This window comes from Anarhichas minor, unplaced genomic scaffold (genome assembly GCF_050575085.1).
Source record: "Anarhichas minor isolate MPS153535 unplaced genomic scaffold, ASM5057508v1 ptg000012l, whole genome shotgun sequence".
NCBI lineage: Eukaryota > Metazoa > Chordata > Actinopteri > Perciformes > Anarhichadidae > Anarhichas > Anarhichas minor.
Genome location: NW_027466458.1, coordinates 6,365,974 through 6,383,418, shown reverse-complemented (window position 1 = coordinate 6,383,418; position 17,445 = coordinate 6,365,974). Strand labels below are relative to the sequence as shown.

The 17,445-nt window shown below is 44.6% G+C and overlaps 2 protein-coding genes across 3 annotated transcripts; one reads left to right on the top strand and one right to left on the bottom strand.

Moving 5' to 3' along the window:
• Nucleotides 1–31: 31 nt before the first annotated feature.
• cc2d1a (coiled-coil and C2 domain containing 1A) lies at nt 32–13,393 on the bottom strand. Its single transcript, XM_076090467.1, has 28 exons — nt 13,194–13,393; nt 12,867–12,936; nt 12,607–12,742; nt 12,371–12,477; nt 11,750–11,986; nt 11,243–11,558; nt 10,761–10,870; nt 10,594–10,666; nt 10,257–10,355; nt 10,030–10,157; nt 9,265–9,337; nt 8,937–9,070; nt 8,456–8,543; nt 8,265–8,341; nt 8,032–8,127; nt 7,394–7,516; nt 7,132–7,190; nt 6,278–6,394; nt 5,561–5,634; nt 5,415–5,473; nt 5,170–5,321; nt 4,945–5,035; nt 4,712–4,867; nt 3,934–4,155; nt 3,720–3,846; nt 3,540–3,616; nt 3,388–3,435; nt 32–3,300 (listed from the first exon to the last, which is right to left on the bottom strand). Exons 2-28 carry the CDS (start codon nt 12,921–12,923, stop codon nt 3,268–3,270), a joined length of 3,069 nt encoding a protein of 1,022 aa, XP_075946582.1. The 5' UTR covers nt 12,924–12,936; nt 13,194–13,393; the 3' UTR covers nt 32–3,267.
• A 53-nt stretch (nt 13,394–13,446) lies between these two features.
• Nucleotides 13,447–17,276, top strand: LOC142948437 (uncharacterized). 2 transcript variants are annotated; one of them, XR_012953508.1, is made up of 8 exons: nt 13,447–13,483; nt 13,817–13,862; nt 14,030–14,133; nt 14,228–14,922; nt 15,090–15,627; nt 15,846–15,985; nt 16,474–16,900; nt 17,115–17,276. XR_012953508.1 is itself a non-coding variant. In XM_076090466.1 (8 exons), exons 1-8 carry the CDS (start codon nt 13,475–13,477, stop codon nt 17,191–17,193), a joined length of 1,692 nt encoding a protein of 563 aa, XP_075946581.1. In that variant the 5' UTR covers nt 13,447–13,474; the 3' UTR covers nt 17,194–17,276. The 2 variants fall into 2 exon arrangements, 1 of the variants encoding a protein (XP_075946581.1); XM_076090466.1 differs by having other exon boundaries at nt 16,474–16,554.
• Nucleotides 17,277–17,445: the final 169 nt, after the last annotated feature.

Here is a 17,445-nt window from a genome sequence, read left to right as displayed (position 1 = left end):
TTTTTTTTGTTCAATGAAGACACAAACCCGGTGCTATTTCACCATTTTATTGATTTCAACAACGACCTCATACAGAAGATAATAAAGCCTGAACACAACCAGGCCTCCATACATTCCCCGTTTGAGCCGCACAAATCATCACGACTGACACTCGAAAATAGAGACGGAGCATATTATGCTGTATATTTACTGTATACAAATATTACATTTATATTGATTGCCCTTAAATGACTTAACTGAAGAAAAAGCATTTTCCCCCAAAGTCCAGATGATTACATTTACTGCAGCAGATCAGGAACATTAACAAATATGACAAACAATCCACCAAAATGTCTCCTTTTTAAAATGGAGTGAAGACAAAAAGAAAATATGAGACGGTGTGTGTGTGAGAGACAGGAGAGTGAGTCACCAACAGGACAAACTTTAACGATGTGTCGCTCTCCCCGGGTCCCGACCACCGAACTACAACACTGAATGCTGATGAGCCCGTTGGCATGACAACAGGACAGCCTCAGAGGCCATGAGGTCACTCGAGCAGTGAGGTAATGTGGCAGCAGTGTGTGTGTGTGTGTGAGAGAGAGTGTGTGTGTGGTGACAAAGGTTAAAGGTGTTGGAGTTAAAGAATGGGGCTGCTGCTCAGTTGCAGTTCCTGTGAGTGTGTTTAAAGGCGATGAACGCGGAGTTATATCAGATCTACGACGCCATAGTCTTTACATGACTTTGTAAATATAAATATTAAAAAACATTTTCTGTTAAAAAAAAAAAGGAGCAAACCGGTGGTTTTCCATGTTTTGGACCCATTTGCGTCACAGCTAGCTCTTCCAAAAACAAAACTGTTGCTGTGTTTAAGAAATGTTGACTAATTTCTCAAGCCAAACATTCCCTTCATCCAGCTGAAGTCTGAGAATGTTGCTTTTCTTACACTGAACATCTCTGGGTTCTGGAGTGTCGGTCGGACATAACGAGACATTTGAAGCCTCAGGTGTTAGGGAATCCTAAGAGGCTTTTTTACTGTTTTTTGGCCTGTTTTAACAGCCATTGGTTTCCATTAATTACCGTAAAGTATAAAAAACAATTAGTAGACTTTTGAACCTTGCTTGAGTTGTGTAATCCATCGAGTCTGCATACATCATCTTAATCGTTAATGAAAGTTTTTCAAACGTATGTGCATCTAAACTGCAATACTGAATGATGCAACACGATACACTGACAATGTGTAAATGTTTGTCTCAAACAGAGTTTTGTTTGTTTCTGTAAATGTTTAGCAAGCAAGTTGTAACAGTCTGCTAACTGATTCCCGTCCTGCACTGAAACTAATGACTAACTGGAACAATCGGGAAAACGCATCAAAAGCGAAACTGGTACTGCAGACATTTACAAATTGTCAGCAAATATATTATGTGTCCATGATTTGTAGTTAAGGAGGTAAAGTTGCGCGCGCACACACACACACACACACACACGCACACACATATAGTCATTTAAGATCCACTATATGCTGAACTTCATCATGTCGGTATAACGTACCACTTACAGAGAGTCAGAAGATATCTTCTCCTGATAGATTAAAAAGCATAATGTGGGGGAAGGGATGTTACATAAATATCAACACAGACTGTGGAGGGCCTCATCAGGTCAACTTTAACCGGGATTATTTGCTAATGGGACGAGGCAGTGGGTGGATTAAGACAAACACATGATTCTCTGCTGTGTCACATGACTAAAACAACTATTAGCAGAGTTACCAGACATCATCCACATTGAAGAGTCAGATAAAACAACTCATACAGCGAGGCTCATTTAAAGACGTCTGCTACTCTCAGGATCAGCAGAATCTGCTGTCCGGAGCACTAAACACAACAGAGAAGACATGCTGTTGTACAATCTAAAGTTGTTGTGGCAAAAAGACTAATTTCAAGGCCTCTGCATTTGTCACACGTCTTCTGAAGTCTTACAGGATCAGTCTGAATGCTGTACCCTCGACTTCACGCTCACAGTGAGTGTAAAGTAGAGAGGAACGACTCGGACGCCTGTGACAGGGATGTCTGTGGTGCAACAGAAATAGAAATGAGCAATTACCCAGCCTTACTGGCACATGTTGGGTTCTCTTCCTCTGGGCAGACTACTCAGCACCCACTGTGCTGCTACTGGAGAGCTCAGTGGGACAGATCCTGCTGCTTTTGTAAACGGCATTTGCCAAAATGTGTGCAAAATAGCAGCATGCTGACACAGCAGCTGATAATTATTTCATAATCGACAGCATAATGGGCTTAATATTGTTTAAGAGTTTAAGGAAAATCCAAGTAGAGCCGCCGATTACTCGCGACTCTGAATGCTCTGAATGTACGCAAAGGAATTAGTGCGACGAAAGTGAAGATGAAGAAGACAACAAAGAAGAAACAGCTGATGAAGATGCAGAAGAAGAAGAAGAAGAAGAAGAAGCAGCAATCCTTCTGCAGAGCTAAGCTTCTACCACATTCACGGCACGCTGCTAACACCCCCTCTCCCCAGCCCCAAAGGCGACTCTACGTCTGATCTCGTCGTCTCCTTGGTGACACAAACACTAATCCCTCATTATGGGATGTAGGCTGCGGCGCCCCCAAGCCCCGTTTTTTTTTTATTCCCATATCACACCACTCCAAACGGAGCAGATTACTGTAATCTGGGAACACTGGAGCAGACAGATTAGATTAAGCTCATTACACACGTAAAATATGGGAAAAGGGGTTAAAAACTCCTCACTCTGTTGGTTAAACACACTTCAGAGCACACACACACACACACACACACACACACACACATGTTTTGGTCATCTACGGACACCTACACTGACTCTCTGAGCTGGTGCCAAATGTAAAATGTATAGATCTTCTAACAGATCTCCTCACCAACAAAGGAAAGATGGGAATAAAAAACGAACATGGCATCGGTAAGGTATGTTAAGCTGTGCTTCAGAAGCAGCTTTCTCTGGTGTTTAAGTGCAAATAAGCCTGCGTCGCACATTTTAATGCTTACTTTCTGTGTCCCTTTGTAGCTACAAATTTATTTTTAATGACTTTCGCAGGAGACTAACCCCAACGTGACACACGTTTTATGATCAATTGACAGAATTATCTGATTGGTTGATGCAGTTTTCATGGAAATGAGCAGCATAGAATCATGCAAAAGGTGCTTAAAGTCCCCCGATGTAGTGTTTGTATATGAACGTGTATGAGAGAGACGGTATAACAGTACTCCAGCCAAGTCTCCACTCCCTTAACTCTCCTCTCATCCCGTGCGTTTCCTTTTCAGCGAATCCAGCTGAGGCGGGGAGAAAAGGAGAACATAACATTGTACATCATTTACAGACATTATGATAAAACATTTGTTTGCATTGGCAACCCGTACCTCGTTCTCCACCATCCTCAACCTGCCAAGCGCATCCTTGGCAGCGTCCTATAATAAGACGATGAAAACTTTACACAATAAGGCCCAACCTAAAAACATACACACAGACACACACACACACACACACAGACACTCAGTTCAACTGTACTTACCCTGTTGCCTTGGCTGGAGTGTTTCTTCACGGAGTCAGCATACCCTTGGACGGAGCGCTGCAGCGCATTTTCATACTCTACACACGTGGTGAAGGAAGATGTCGGTGTTTGAGAGGTCGAGACATACAAACACACGTGGTAGTAAAGTAAGCACTCGTTTGTATTCTTTGTGCGAGTTACCGGTCAGTAGAGCGGAGGAGGCTCGCTCCAGCTGCGCTTTCTGCCACTGCAGCCTGTGTGTGACCTCTTTGTGTTGGTGGACCAGGTCAGAGGGGGGATGCCGCTGCGCCTTTCGATAGTCTGCAATCTGAGAGACCCGACGAGACTTTCCCATTAGAGAAGTGGATGTTGTGGACGGTGCTTAGACCACACGCACATAAACGCACACAAATACCTTTCTCTCCATCCGCTCCCTGTCGTGGTTGAGGAGGCTGAAGCTGGTGAGTTTGAACACTGGAGGAGAGTTGTTGGGATGACTGCTCCTGCTGCTCGCTTCATGTCTGCTGCTCGCTTCATGTCTGCTGCTCGCTTCTTGTCTGCTGCTCGCTTCTTGTCTGCTGCTCGCTTCTTGTCTGCTGCTCGCTTCATGTTTGGGTTTAGACCGAGGAGATGGAGCCTGATTCAAACACACACAAACTGAGACTTCACTGAACTGACACTGTCAATATATGTAATGCCGATGGAGTCAGCTTCCGTTACTCCTGCAGGTATAGACCTGGCAAAGGGGGCAGCAGGATCACAGCATATCAATCAGCAGGCAGCGGCTCACATCGTGACTGTAGACCCGGTAGTGTTTGAAACGAACTAGAGTGTTGGTCTAAGGTCTGAAGTGTGTTTGAAGCTGTTACAAACAGCAATATTTGAAAGTGGGGCGAAATCAGATTTCCATCCAAATGTTCTTTTAAAGATACATTTCACTCAAGTTTTGCAGCAGCTACAGGGCATCACAAACATAAATAACCCCCCCCCCCCCCCCCCCCCTTTTTTTTTTTGCTTCACGTATTAATTTGAGGAACATTATAGTTTTGTCATCGGTCCACGCGGATCAGATTTTGGTTCTAAGTGCGAACATGAACCGGCCGGCTGGAGCCTTCGTGAGGAGTTCTTCCTGTGTCCTCTGGAGGAATCCCACGTTTCCTTCCACAGTCTACACACGTGAATACTCTACTCACCCGTTCCTTTTGTCTCGCTGGAGGAGAAAGGGAGGACACCGGATCGAGAACCAGCCACTTCTCCGTCACCGGCTGGAGATCAGCTCCTGTTAAAGGCTCTCTGATCTTCACCTTCACCTCCAACTTTCCACCTGTCGCTTTTCGTCCATCCATCACCTACGAGACACACCGTTAGATAGAACTGGTACGTACATGTGCGTATGCATTTGTGTTTACTTGTCATCAACACCCACCTCTATTATCTCTCTAACGTCACACTGGTTCTCTAAGGCCTCGAGCTTCATCTGAGCAGTGCCCACAACTCTGTCCGTCTTAAACAGGCCTCTGTGAATACAGAGAGAAGAACACAACTGACAAAAGCATAACAGACGTGACATTTACAGCTTAGATCACGAGGATAGACGGGGAAGCTTCTGGCTATATTGTCCAAAAAGCAGTTGTGTGTTTTTTTTTTTTACCCCTTGTGGACGATTTCAAACTTGATGCCTTTGGACTGGACGACTCGTTTGAAGCCTCGGTGGGCTCGGTTGATGTTGAGTTTGAAGTTCTCTTTAAACTCGGGGTTGTTGGTGCTCTTTACCGTGCCCGTTTTGTCCCTCTGAGCCTCCTCCTACACGCAGACAAATGAATGCATTAAAGCACATCTAGATAAAACCAGAGTGAAACATCCACAATCTACTCACTGAGCGAGAGAGATGCTCACCGCACTGGGAAAAGGAAACTCAAACTTCACACTGGCATCCAGATCGTTAGGCGAGACACCTGAAGGAGGAGAGGTAGGTGTACGTGAGCAAACATGTGACACATTACTGCCGGGTGATTTCAAAGACGCAGAGCTGCCATCAGTACCTGAGGGACATGGCAGGTTGATGCCTTTGATGATGTACAGAATCAGGTCATTTGGTGTCAGGCCATTGTGGATCCTAAATAAGAAGAAACGGGGGGTCAAGACCATTTAGAAACAGCACCACGAGTGACAGACAACAACCAGTCAGCGTCCCTGGATGCCAAACAATCCCGACTGTTGATGAGCCTGTTTATGAGTCACTGCCAGAGTTACCTAGCTGTGAGCTCCGTATGATACTGGAGCAGAGCCAGAGTGAGTCAATCTGACTCATCTACCGCGCTCGTCAGGGAAAGTCTAAAAAAATGTATTTTCTAAAGCAAACATCTGATGCATGTGTGCATGAGAAAAAAAGTTTAAATAATTACTGATATCCTTTAGCGGTCAGAAATCCTCGGGTTAAAAATAAATCCTGAACTGGAATGCAACTATTATGCAACCGGAGTTTATCCTCACGTTCAAGTAAAAGGAAACAGGATCTCTGCTAAATATATCAACCTCAAGGTGGATAAAAGAAAATCCAGGTGATCTCCAAAGTCAATCATTGTCATCCTCTGGAAATGTAAACATCTGCACAAAGTTCATTGTCAGTCCATCTAATTGTTTGTTGAGATATTTCAGTCTGGACCAAAGTGGTGGATTATCTGAAGTCATTACCACGGCTGAAAGAAAATACATTAAAACTAAATATTATATCATAATCAATTATGTTTGTTGCTGACTTGACGGTGTTCAAGGTCCTCTCCTCCGTGCGACACTTGGGGACTGGCTGGCCCTTGGCGTGGGCGTTCTTCAGTATGCCGATGCTCTTCATACACTCCTCCACTAGTTTCTCAAACCTGGTGAGAAACAGAGACGGTCCTTACACACAACTCATCACATCTCATATGAAGTCTGGCAGTACGGACTGATCTCTGCACAGACAGCAGTCATAGTACGCCGGACAGCTCCATTTGATCAAACGAACACACGGATTCCCGCATTGTTTAGGAGCTCGATATATTGACATTTTTTAAAGCAAAACTGGAGAAAGCAATGAGAGTCTTAAGGAATGCGTGATGGTTGAATGTATGTGAAAATCTGTGAAAAGATCTGAGAGAACGTGCAAAATATTCAGTGTGACATGAAAGTTACACTGCATGCACTATGGTGATGAGAAAAACAAAAAGTAAAGTCACAGTGTGTGTGTTGACACTGTGATGATGTGCTCAGTTGAATAAATAAAGAAGTATATCAGGAGATACAAATACATATCAAACATAAGCTTCTCAAGTGTGAGAATCTGCATATTTTCAGCTTTTAATGGGTTTAAAATGTATTTCTTTGGGCTTGTGACTGTTAGTCAGAGTTAGCAAATAATGAAAGTGTTTGTCGTATGTGTAACGATGTAAAATTAATAATAAATCATCTGATCTCAAAGTCGTGAAGTCTTTGGTCGCTGCCTGTGATTTGTGGCAATCAAAATGAGTATGATGCCATCAAATCAAACACAGATTGATTCAATTTAATAAAATGTGCCTATTGGCATGGCTGCAGATAACATGTGTAACAATCACACCACGACGGGGTCTCTTACTTCAGAGCCTCGGCCACATTGCCCAAGAGAGTGAGCTGCTGAGAGAATCCCAAACACTTCTGTAGAGAGGCAGAACAAAGGAAAGCGTTGGTACGAGAACAGACAATAGCCAAAGACGATATGATGCACGACTATTGTGATTCGTCTTTTTAAAAAGCTGCACAGCTAGAAAAGTGATGAACAATCTTGTAAGGCCGTTATCGTGAGCAGACGCTTTCTTATACAATATACGTGAAAGAAGAAGGGAGAAGAGTGTCCTGACCTCGTGCTGCTTCCGCAAAAGATCCATGAGGCCGTGGTACTGTTCACTGGAGCGAGGGGAGACAGGGGAGGTGCGGGAGCGGGCCAGGGAGTAGTCCTCCTCGCTGACTGGAGCGTTGGGAATCTGTCGGGAAGGAGACGATTACAAATGCGGAGCGAAAGAAAAAACAAAATAAAATCTGTCCACTAGAAATTGTGAAGATGTTTGTAAGCCTGTGTGATGTTCTGGGGACGGAAAGGAAGACAAACTAACAGAGGCACAAAGTTAATATTCTTGGTAATCACACTGTGAGTCAGAGGGAAGAACACGGGTTATTTGAAACAAAGATGTTAAAATGAAAGTCAGGAAAAATGAAAGAAAGTCAGATGGGAGAAGTGGCAACTATGTGAAATATTAATATAGGAATGGCAATGAAAAAATGCTAATAAACTCACACACACACACACGCACACACACACACACACACACACACACAGAAGGTGAGACCGTGATGAGCACAAAGGTGTTTTGATTTCACCGCGTGCTTCCTTCTTACCGTCTTCTATTTCTGTCCCATTTTGTGTTAACACACCTCACACTTTTGGTTGCTCCTGTGACAACAGGTCACACATACACGCACACAAAAATATATTTATGACCTTGCTGATATCAACAGGCAGCCCAGCGTTGGCGGCGGTGACCATGGGGTCCAGTCCCTTGGCGTGTCGGAGGTGCTGCGCTGCTCCAGTCATGTCCTACAAACCATCACACGGCAGCAGATGTTCAAACTAAACAACAGGCGGCTGTAATAAAAGACATCTACCAAAAGCTATAAAGATGTCAGGGAATCTATCAGCAAAGAAGAGAAACAAATGAAACCCCCTCAGCTTACCTTCATCTGTTTGGAGCGCAGCGCGGCACGCATAAAAGCCTGTCGCCTTAGCAACAAGAAATCCAATTGCTGCTGGACTGAAAGGATAATTAAGAGAAAAAGAAGTGAAACTCTGCCTCGCGTAGCACTCAAACTCCTCGTATTGGTACATTTTGTACGTGCGGGCAGAACACAGAATACTCTGAATGAACCTTTTGGTCCCAGCTTTGGAGCCGAGGGGCCTCCGGGGGGCTGAGGAGCCGGAGACTTTGCTTTCTGGGCGGGTGGACGCACTGCCGGCTGCAGAGGAAGAACATGCGAGTGTGAGGGTGAGCGTCACACAAATGCAATGACACACACACACACACACATAAATACAGAGGTCTGGGTGCAGCGCTGCTCTCTTACCTGGGACCTTGATTTAGCATTTTTAACAATTTCAACAGCTGTGTCTTCACTAACTTTAGTGAGTCACTGTTTATATACTTTCCCGTGGTTTACAGTGAAGCACGGTGTTGATGTGAGAGTGTAGCAGAGACAACAGTCATAACTCAATAACCTGCACAGGAGCTGGCACGGCCAACAGTAAAACGTGGCTAGCCTCGCTTGAAAAGGCGACCAATCAGATTTCTTGGCTGCACAACAACAACTTGACCATTTGGTCGTACCTTTATTTATTTATTTATTTTTTACCTTGGCAGCCTCTCTTTGTCCGTCCTCTTCATCATCTTCTGCGTCTGCGTCCTGATTAGCTATTTTCATCGCCGTTTCCAGGACACCCATGAAGCTCTGCTGACTCCCCTCTGAGCCCTGAAGTGGAGGACAGCCTACAAGAGCAACACACACACACACACACACACACACACACACACACACACACACACACACACACACACACACACACACACACACACACACACACACACACACACACACACACACACACACACACACACACGACTTACTGTAACTATAAAGTGCAGCAGAGGCCCAATCCTGAAACACACCGGGAGAAGGTTACCTGGCGGCACAGGTAGGTCAGACAAGTTGATGGCTCGTCCAGCTTTGTGAGCTCTGATGGCATCCTGGTATTGCTTTGGAGAACAGAGGAGATGATTGATAATTCTGTTAGTAAGGAGAATTCCACGCTTGGATACTCTTATATTCTTATATTCTGGTATTGTTACTCTGTCATAGTCCATACATTCCTCAATTGTAGCATTGTACATCAGAATAAATACAAGATATCTATAGCGAACAATCCCACCCAAAATATAAAGTGTCTTTCCTGCATATGAATACTGACAGAAGCAGAACTCCCACATGGAGATCTACGTCATCAATGTGCTTCCACTCCTACTAATACAATATACATGCCGCACAACAATATCTTGTCCTTTCTTTCACGTTCTTGTTTTATCCATTTACCTCGCCTCAGCCAAATCTACTTCACAATGAAAGGTTTCCTATTTTTCCCCCACAATGCCTTTCAACAATCCTCAGAGAACAAGGGAGACTTCACTGCAGGTTATTCTGGTCGCTAAAATGAGCAACAGAAGTGGTTACAGTAAAAGCAACAGAGGGTATTTCCAGTCACAATAAAGTGAGTCACACACCAGTTATAACACACCACCGAACAGCAGCACACAGCCGGGAACGCAAGCTGCATCCCAAATTGCTGTATCTTTGAGAATATCTAAAGCTGTATTTTTTTTTGAGAAATATATTATTCGGCTTTGAAAATAGTTACAACGATATGGTACATTAAGGGGCACGGTGTGTGTACCTTGACAATGCGCTGGTGCATGCGAGCCTTCCGGTCATCTCCTTTGCTCTTGGCTCCCTCTGCTGCTGACTTGTATATGTCCATCCTCTGCTGCAGGGCTTCTCCCACATTGCTGGGAGCAGGCAGATCTGTGCAGGACACACACACACATACACACACACTTCATTCTTTAAATTCAACATGGAACATTTTTATCATCTGAAGGATCAGGGCTACTGGAGTCGTACCGGCAGCGGCCACCTGGGTGGGTGCAGGTGCAGCGGGGGCAGCAGGTTTAGAGGAAGACTGAGGAGGAGGCGGTGCAGAGTGTTCTGCTACTACGTCTCCTGCAAATGATCAGATATCAGTGGAGAAACAGCAAGTTATACACACTGGCATATTACAAACAGTGTCAACAATCACAGACATCCTTTAACTGGTCCAAAATTAAAAATCATTCTAGTTATATGGTGCCTCGGAAAAGTCAATAAATAGTGCAATAACGCACTGATGCCACTGTTGGGAGCTTCCTTTTAGGCTATACAAAAGTCAAAAACGATACATTAAAGTATTCCTTTAACTGACCAGGAGGAGGCGGTAGTGAGCTCAGGTCGACTGGTTCGCCTCTGTCCAGTGCCTCCACCAGAGTGTCCAGCTTCTGCATAAAAGAAGGTCAACTCCATTAGGATTGACTTTTTCTACATAAAAGTATACAAATAGATTTAATGACGTGATAACATTGGTTCTGTTACCTTGGCAGTGAGGTAGTGCTGTTTCGCCCCGTCTATGTCGAAGTTCTGCTTGGCGTGTATGGCAGCGATCTTATACTCCCTCTGTCTGGACAACACTGCCTGTTTCAGCTCTGAATGGAGGGAGGGCAGACAGAGACAACGTTAGATAAAGAGAGAACAACATAGAAAACAAAACAAAAAGACTCAAAGCTCAGGAGGATCACGGTGACATTTAGCGGGACATTTGTGAGCTGATTATACTCTTATAAGTTTGACATTGAGATTGAACTGTGGAACGAGCCATCGCCAAAGTCAGAAGAGTTGGACAATAGGATGACCAATAATCAGTTATAATCAGAGTCGATGAATTTAAAGTGTTAATTAAAGTGGACCAATATCACCACATCTTGACTCTTATACATCCAGTACACAGTACAAAGAGAAGAAGTGCTGAGGTGGAGAGACTCCCACAGCGTACTCCGTATGTTATCATGCGCGTTTACCTGAGTGCTGAGCGTCAGGCTGGCCGGGGGTGAGGGGAGAGATGGCAGGTGTTCCCGGGGTTAAGGCGGCAGCGGGCTTATGGGGCACGGTCAGATGGAGTGGCTTCATATGCGGAGCTGCCGGCGCAGCCTCCCTTAGAGGTTTCTGGTTTGTGGGAGGAGAGGGCATCGGCGTGGGCCCCGGCAGTTCTCGTTCCTTGATCGATTCGGACTCGTCTGTGACGTTGGGCTTTCCACCGAGAGCAACCGGAGGCGGAATCTCCTCCTCGCTGACTGGCTTCCCTTTCCTAAAAGATGTCAACATGGACTGCAGTGTCTAGGGTTGAAGGAGAAAAAAAAAAGAATCATAAACACATGTTTATAGGATTTAAATGAAGAAAGTTGCAATGTTTTATAATATTAAGTCTTAGATTCCTATATAAGAGGCCCATTTAGACATTTGAAAAAAGCTTGAATGACAGCAAAGTATGGTTGTGTAGGATGTTTCCTCTTCCTCCTCCAGCTTACCTTTAACCCACGGTCATATCTTCGGACTTTGCTCGTCTCCCCTGCAGTCTTAGCATTGGAAACGGCCGTCTTATACATTTCAACGCGCTCCAGCAGGAGAGACTCCAACCCAGTTGCACCACCGGGAGCGGCAGGAGGAGCCGAGTGGGATGCGACGCTCACTTTGGGAGCAGTCGGCGTGATGGCAGGAGGGGGAGTTTGTTCCTCATCATCCTCCAAAACCTCATTCAGCTCTGCCTATGTGCGGGGAAACAGAAATGTATGCCGTAAAAAAAAGAAATCCAGATATTTAAAGCAATTCAGCAGCTTCAGATTCACCATTATATTAGAAGTGGAATGAACGGGATTAGGAATGCAACTAACGATGTGTTTTTATTATCAGTTAATGTGCTTAATTGAATCATTTAGTCTGTGAACTGACAAAAAGAGGTGAAATATGCACATTACAATTTCTCAAACCCCAAGATGATGTCTTCAAATTCAGCACATCGGAGAAGAAAATAACCGATACAATTCAACCATTATCCAAAGTAGTTCCAAATAAATTTTCTGCCAACTCATCAGTTAATCCACTACGTGTTTCAGCTGTGAAAGGGACAAAAGACAGTGCGAGTGTGTTACCAGCAGATCTTCATCATCATCCAGATCGTCATCCCCCATTTCCTCATCATCCAGGTCTTTCATACAAAGTGCTGCCATTCGCTCTATATCAGCCATGGGGACAGGAGCTGTAGGTACACAAACGCATCACAAGCGGCACATCAAAATTCAAACACCGACACACGAATAAAAAGAGAAAACTGTACTTTACACCGATAGACGTCTATGAATGAGGTACGGGAGAGACTCTTTCTCACCTCTGCCGTCACCTTTCTTCCCCTGTGATCTCCCTCCACCTCCTCCCACCAGATTCAGAAGCTCTGCCTCCAGCTCTTCATCATTTCCCTCATCATCCATCCCTCCATCCGGGGACAGGTCAAGGAGCAGCCCCATCTGAGACACCGCCAGGCAGACAGACAGACGTAACAACAGGGACAGAGGTGCTGAATCATACCTGTTGCTGACGTAACAGTGGATATCATTCACACATCTCCTTATCAGACATGACGGGTGTTACCTGTTTGGCTCGCGCTGCCCCTTGACCCCGGGGAGGGGGGTTCCGACTGCGGCTCATCGACGGTTCAAACCTAAAAGTTAAGGAAGGATTGCATGAGTTGAGCCAATGGAAAGAAGCAGAAGAACTGTGATGAACATAACTGACAGTATCCGCTGCTAGTACACCTAGTGTAGAGTCGGCACTGACCTCAATAGCAGTGTATTAAGTAATAATTAAAACGGTCCCAACTGTTTTGTATGGGGTTAGCTTCTGTGTGCTCACATGTTAGCTAACACAACAAACAGTTGATTTGTACATAGACACTGAACGTGCAGGCAAGCTGTTTACCTTGTCAGTTTCACGGACCGTGATGTTACCGTTACCGTTACAGCTAACGTTAGTCAGGTCGGAAAAAACTGCTCATAAACAACGAGAGAAAAGACACAACATATACAAGCAGTCGTGTAATGTAACGTTAAGTTTTGAGCTGTCAAAACTGGAATGGTAGGCTGTGGAATTTACTTCCTACATTGCGTCTCCAGTGGCAACGCACGTCGCGCTTTACGGCTAGACGACACACGCCCAGTGCTGACGTAAAACACCGACGTTACGTTGCAAGGCGAGACCGTATGGTTCAGGTGGGTGGATGTATGACAGTGGGAAAAATATATATAACGCGACATTTTGTCACTATCTTTCCACTTAATCAGTATCATTTGGTTGTTTTTTAAACTCAGCAAGCACACTCAGTAACATTACACAAGTCACATCTTCAACTCTCCTCTTTCACTCAGTTAACTCGTGTAACTATGTTAGCTAGCTGCATTTACTATATTTACTTACATTACTTAGATTTGGCTATAAACTCACCAGATACAACCGTAACAATGGGAATTATTTATGTTAAGTATGGGCTGTATATCTCCTACTATGGTTTGTCTTAATGTGTTTCACTTATTTTTGTTATTTAGGGAAAAGAGATGGCCAAAGCAAAAGCAAAGACCAACAACAGCAGTGGTAAAGCAGTTGCTATTACCTCATTACGTGGGCTAACTTTGATGTGCTACTGTTGAACAGAAACTATATTTGTTTTTTGGAAGAAAAATTATATTTGATGTACAATTGCATCACTGTCATTGATAGGCTCATTTTAATTTTAATTGAGTTGATCGTTATGTGTTAAGCCGGCGTAGCTCCACCTCAGCCTCGGTCACTCAGGTCAAGGAAGAGGGAATGTCCAAGTGATGAAAACTCAGAGATCGATGATGTCCAGGCTCCTCATCATCAGGTGATTCAAGTGATTGAAACACAATTAAATCACATTTTGTCGTCTTATCAGGCCAAATTGTAGATAAGTCATTCTATTCTTTTTATTATTTCAGGACGCTGAAGGAAATCATACAACAGTGGATGCCACACTGTTACAATGCCACCACTCCCCTCTGCAGGAATCTACTGTTAAAGCATTCGACGAGCAAGAAGAGACTAAAGTCACCGATCCTAGCAATGATTCTCAGCTGAAGGGCTTTAAAGTACATGCTGATAATGATGCCAACAAGAGCGGAAAGGATAAGGAGGAAATGACAGCCGAGGAATACGACGCATCACCATCCCAACCATGCACTGATCAACTCCAGGTCTGCTTGCAGATCTCTGAAGAGGGCGATGCTGCTGCTCCGGAGGATCAACCGGGTGCAGAGGAGAACCCTGAATGTCATTTTGAGAAAAACCAAGAAGTTAGTCAAGAAGAACCCAGCGATGTGTACATGACTGATGTCAAGGAAACCGCACAGGGGGCTGCAGCGGGGTTACCGGCCAAAAAGAAGCGAAGGATGGGTATGTGTGGTCTGACGGAGAGGGAGCGGAGTCACTTTTTACAGACAAAAAAACGTGAAAACGGGCAGAACGGACCGGAGAGAGTCGGAAAGCAGATTTGTAATAACGCAGCCGACCTTGTAGCTCAGGAAGAGATCGTATCGTCTCTATCATCCTCACTATCCGTCCCAGTAGGCAATGTCACAGAGCAGGAAAAAGCAGAGATGAAACTTCAGTCCAGTCACTCTGGAGGGGAAGACAGGTCAGAATAATGTAGTGAGGAATCCAAATGTAGTGTTAAATATCTTGAATAATTTAGATTAATAAGTGAAAACACACTCCAAACATAAAAGATACTTGATTACGCTAACAGGATTAAATGAAATGTGTTACTTCCCCCTTGTTGATGACATTGTTTTTGACACACAGGGCAGAAACTGAAGTCCACATTGCTGCCACTACCTCAGATGGAACCAGTGTTGTGTGTGATCCAGGCAGCTCAAAGGGAACTAGTTGTGAGGTTGAGGCAGACATAGGGCCTGGTCCAGAGCAAAGTGGTGACACAAAGTCAGACCTACCTGCAGAGGAGGAAGAGGAGGAGCTTTTGGGAAATCAGGTGCAGCAGGAACGCGAGGGAGGCACAGCTGAGATTGTAGCTGAAAAACCTCAGGAGCAAATTAAAGACGGGGGAGATGGGTCGGCAGCAGTCGACCAAAGTCCTGCCATCACTTTTTCCTCTAATACAACTCAGAGTGAGGAGACTGAGAAGCGGGATGCAATGGAGGCTGCTCCTCTGCAGGTGAGCGGAGTGACCAGGACAAGAGAGGAAGAGTTGACCGGTGATGCAGAGGACGATGACGGAGCCGAAGCAGGTGCTTCATCCACACACACCCAGTCAGGAGGAGTCAGCGCGGTGCAGCACGGCGAGGCTGCAGTGACACCCGGTGGACCAGTGAAGAAAGACAGCGTGAGTGGTGGGACAAACCTTCAAAGTACCGGTTTAGTGAAGTAGTTAAGGAAAACACTGCAACTTATAAAAGGTAGAGAGAAGCCAGATAGTTGCTTTCTAAATTGCTGACACACTGACAGTCTTCTCCAAAAACAAACACCAAATATATACATACTTAAATGACTTCTTACCGTCTATCTCTACAGAAACGGTTGATTTGTTTTTGTTGCACACAGTGGGATTCTGATGGTGAACCTGGTGCTGGTCCTTCTACTGTGAACGCTGAGCCCCCTCAGCGCAAGAACACTACTGACCCGTTTGGATCTGGGTACTTGGATTACGTGTCAGACTCGCAGCTGAACACCATCATTCTGACGTAAGGAAGTAGGAAAGGGGGTTAAATCCCACAAGAACCCCGACTGTCTTGGATGCATAGTGTAAACCCGACAGGAAGTCAGACATTTTTTAATTTAATGTGCCATTTGTAGGCACTGTACTTTGACATATTAAACATATGCATTTTCAGGCATAATTGTTGCACGTGTTCTCTACCGCCACATAGTGGACACAGGAAGTGGTACATTTTCAATATGTCATCTCCAGGGGCCTCGAGCTCTGCACAGTGTGCAACGGTCACATCAACCGGCCCCGACATGTGTGGCCCAGTTCAACGCTGCTCGCAGCTTTAATTTTGTTTATTCCTTGCCTTATCTTCAAGAAGACATCAATATTTTGTTTCCTGTCATATCTACACATTTGAGTTCTCTTGCAAAATGAAAAAAACCCAACAAATTTAGGATTTGTTACAAGCTCATACATCACTTACTTTTCATCCATCCAACTTTTTACTTTGTCTCTATTCAGTGAGGAGGTGGTGATGGAGGAAGATCATGAAGATGCAACAGACCTGATCTGTGGACTCATCAGAGAACTCTCCTCTCTAAAGTTCGTTCTTCTCTATCCAACATCATCTCCTCCTTTTTTGGGCACTTAACCCCCGTTCTCTAAACTCCCTCTGTGTTCAGTGCCGGCCCCTCTCTTTCTCTCTCTCTCTCTCTCTTCCCAGTTGAACTTTTGACTCGTAGTACCATTGGTCAGTTTCAGCCTCTTCACACCCACCTCTGCGCTCTAATTGGCTGGAGTGTGAAGTTAGCTGTAGACTGCTTGGCACCTTAACCAAGGACCACCATCAAGCCCTGATGGAAGTCTTTGATGTGGGTGGATGGCAAACTGATGGCAAACTCTGGGCAACAAAGCAAAATACAACTCCCCCACAATCGAGAAACAAAATGTAAATCTTTGAGGAAAAATACAAAGTCAGACAATCTGACTCTAGTATAAGAACATGAACAATGGTCTTACGTTTCTCTGTCACTCATCCCCTACTTAACATTTTCAACCTGCCTTAATCCAACTGACTAGTCAAATGCAAACCTCGTAGAGAGGAGAAAGTTATTGAATGAGGTTATTTAAACTGCGAATCAGCATTCGTCTTCTTCTTCTAGTCGTAAGGTGATGGCCACTCACAGAGAGCTGGAGAACCTGCGCCGCAGCAGTAAAAGTTCAAGGGGCTGCAAACGTTGAGGATCAAGTCCCTGCCATCCTGATTTTACTGTTTCCCCAGTGGTTTGTGGGTAATGAAGGCATGTGTGCCATTGAACAAATTACTATTCATCTGTTGTCACTTCTTGTTTTATTGACCGCTGGAATGTGCAGTTTAATGGCTTAGTTTTTCTTGTTCTCCCCAAATAAAGCTGGTTGTTTATTAAATCAGTAAGCTGAGTATTTTTCTAAAAGTATCTGTAATGTGATAAAAGTACACGCACACACACATGT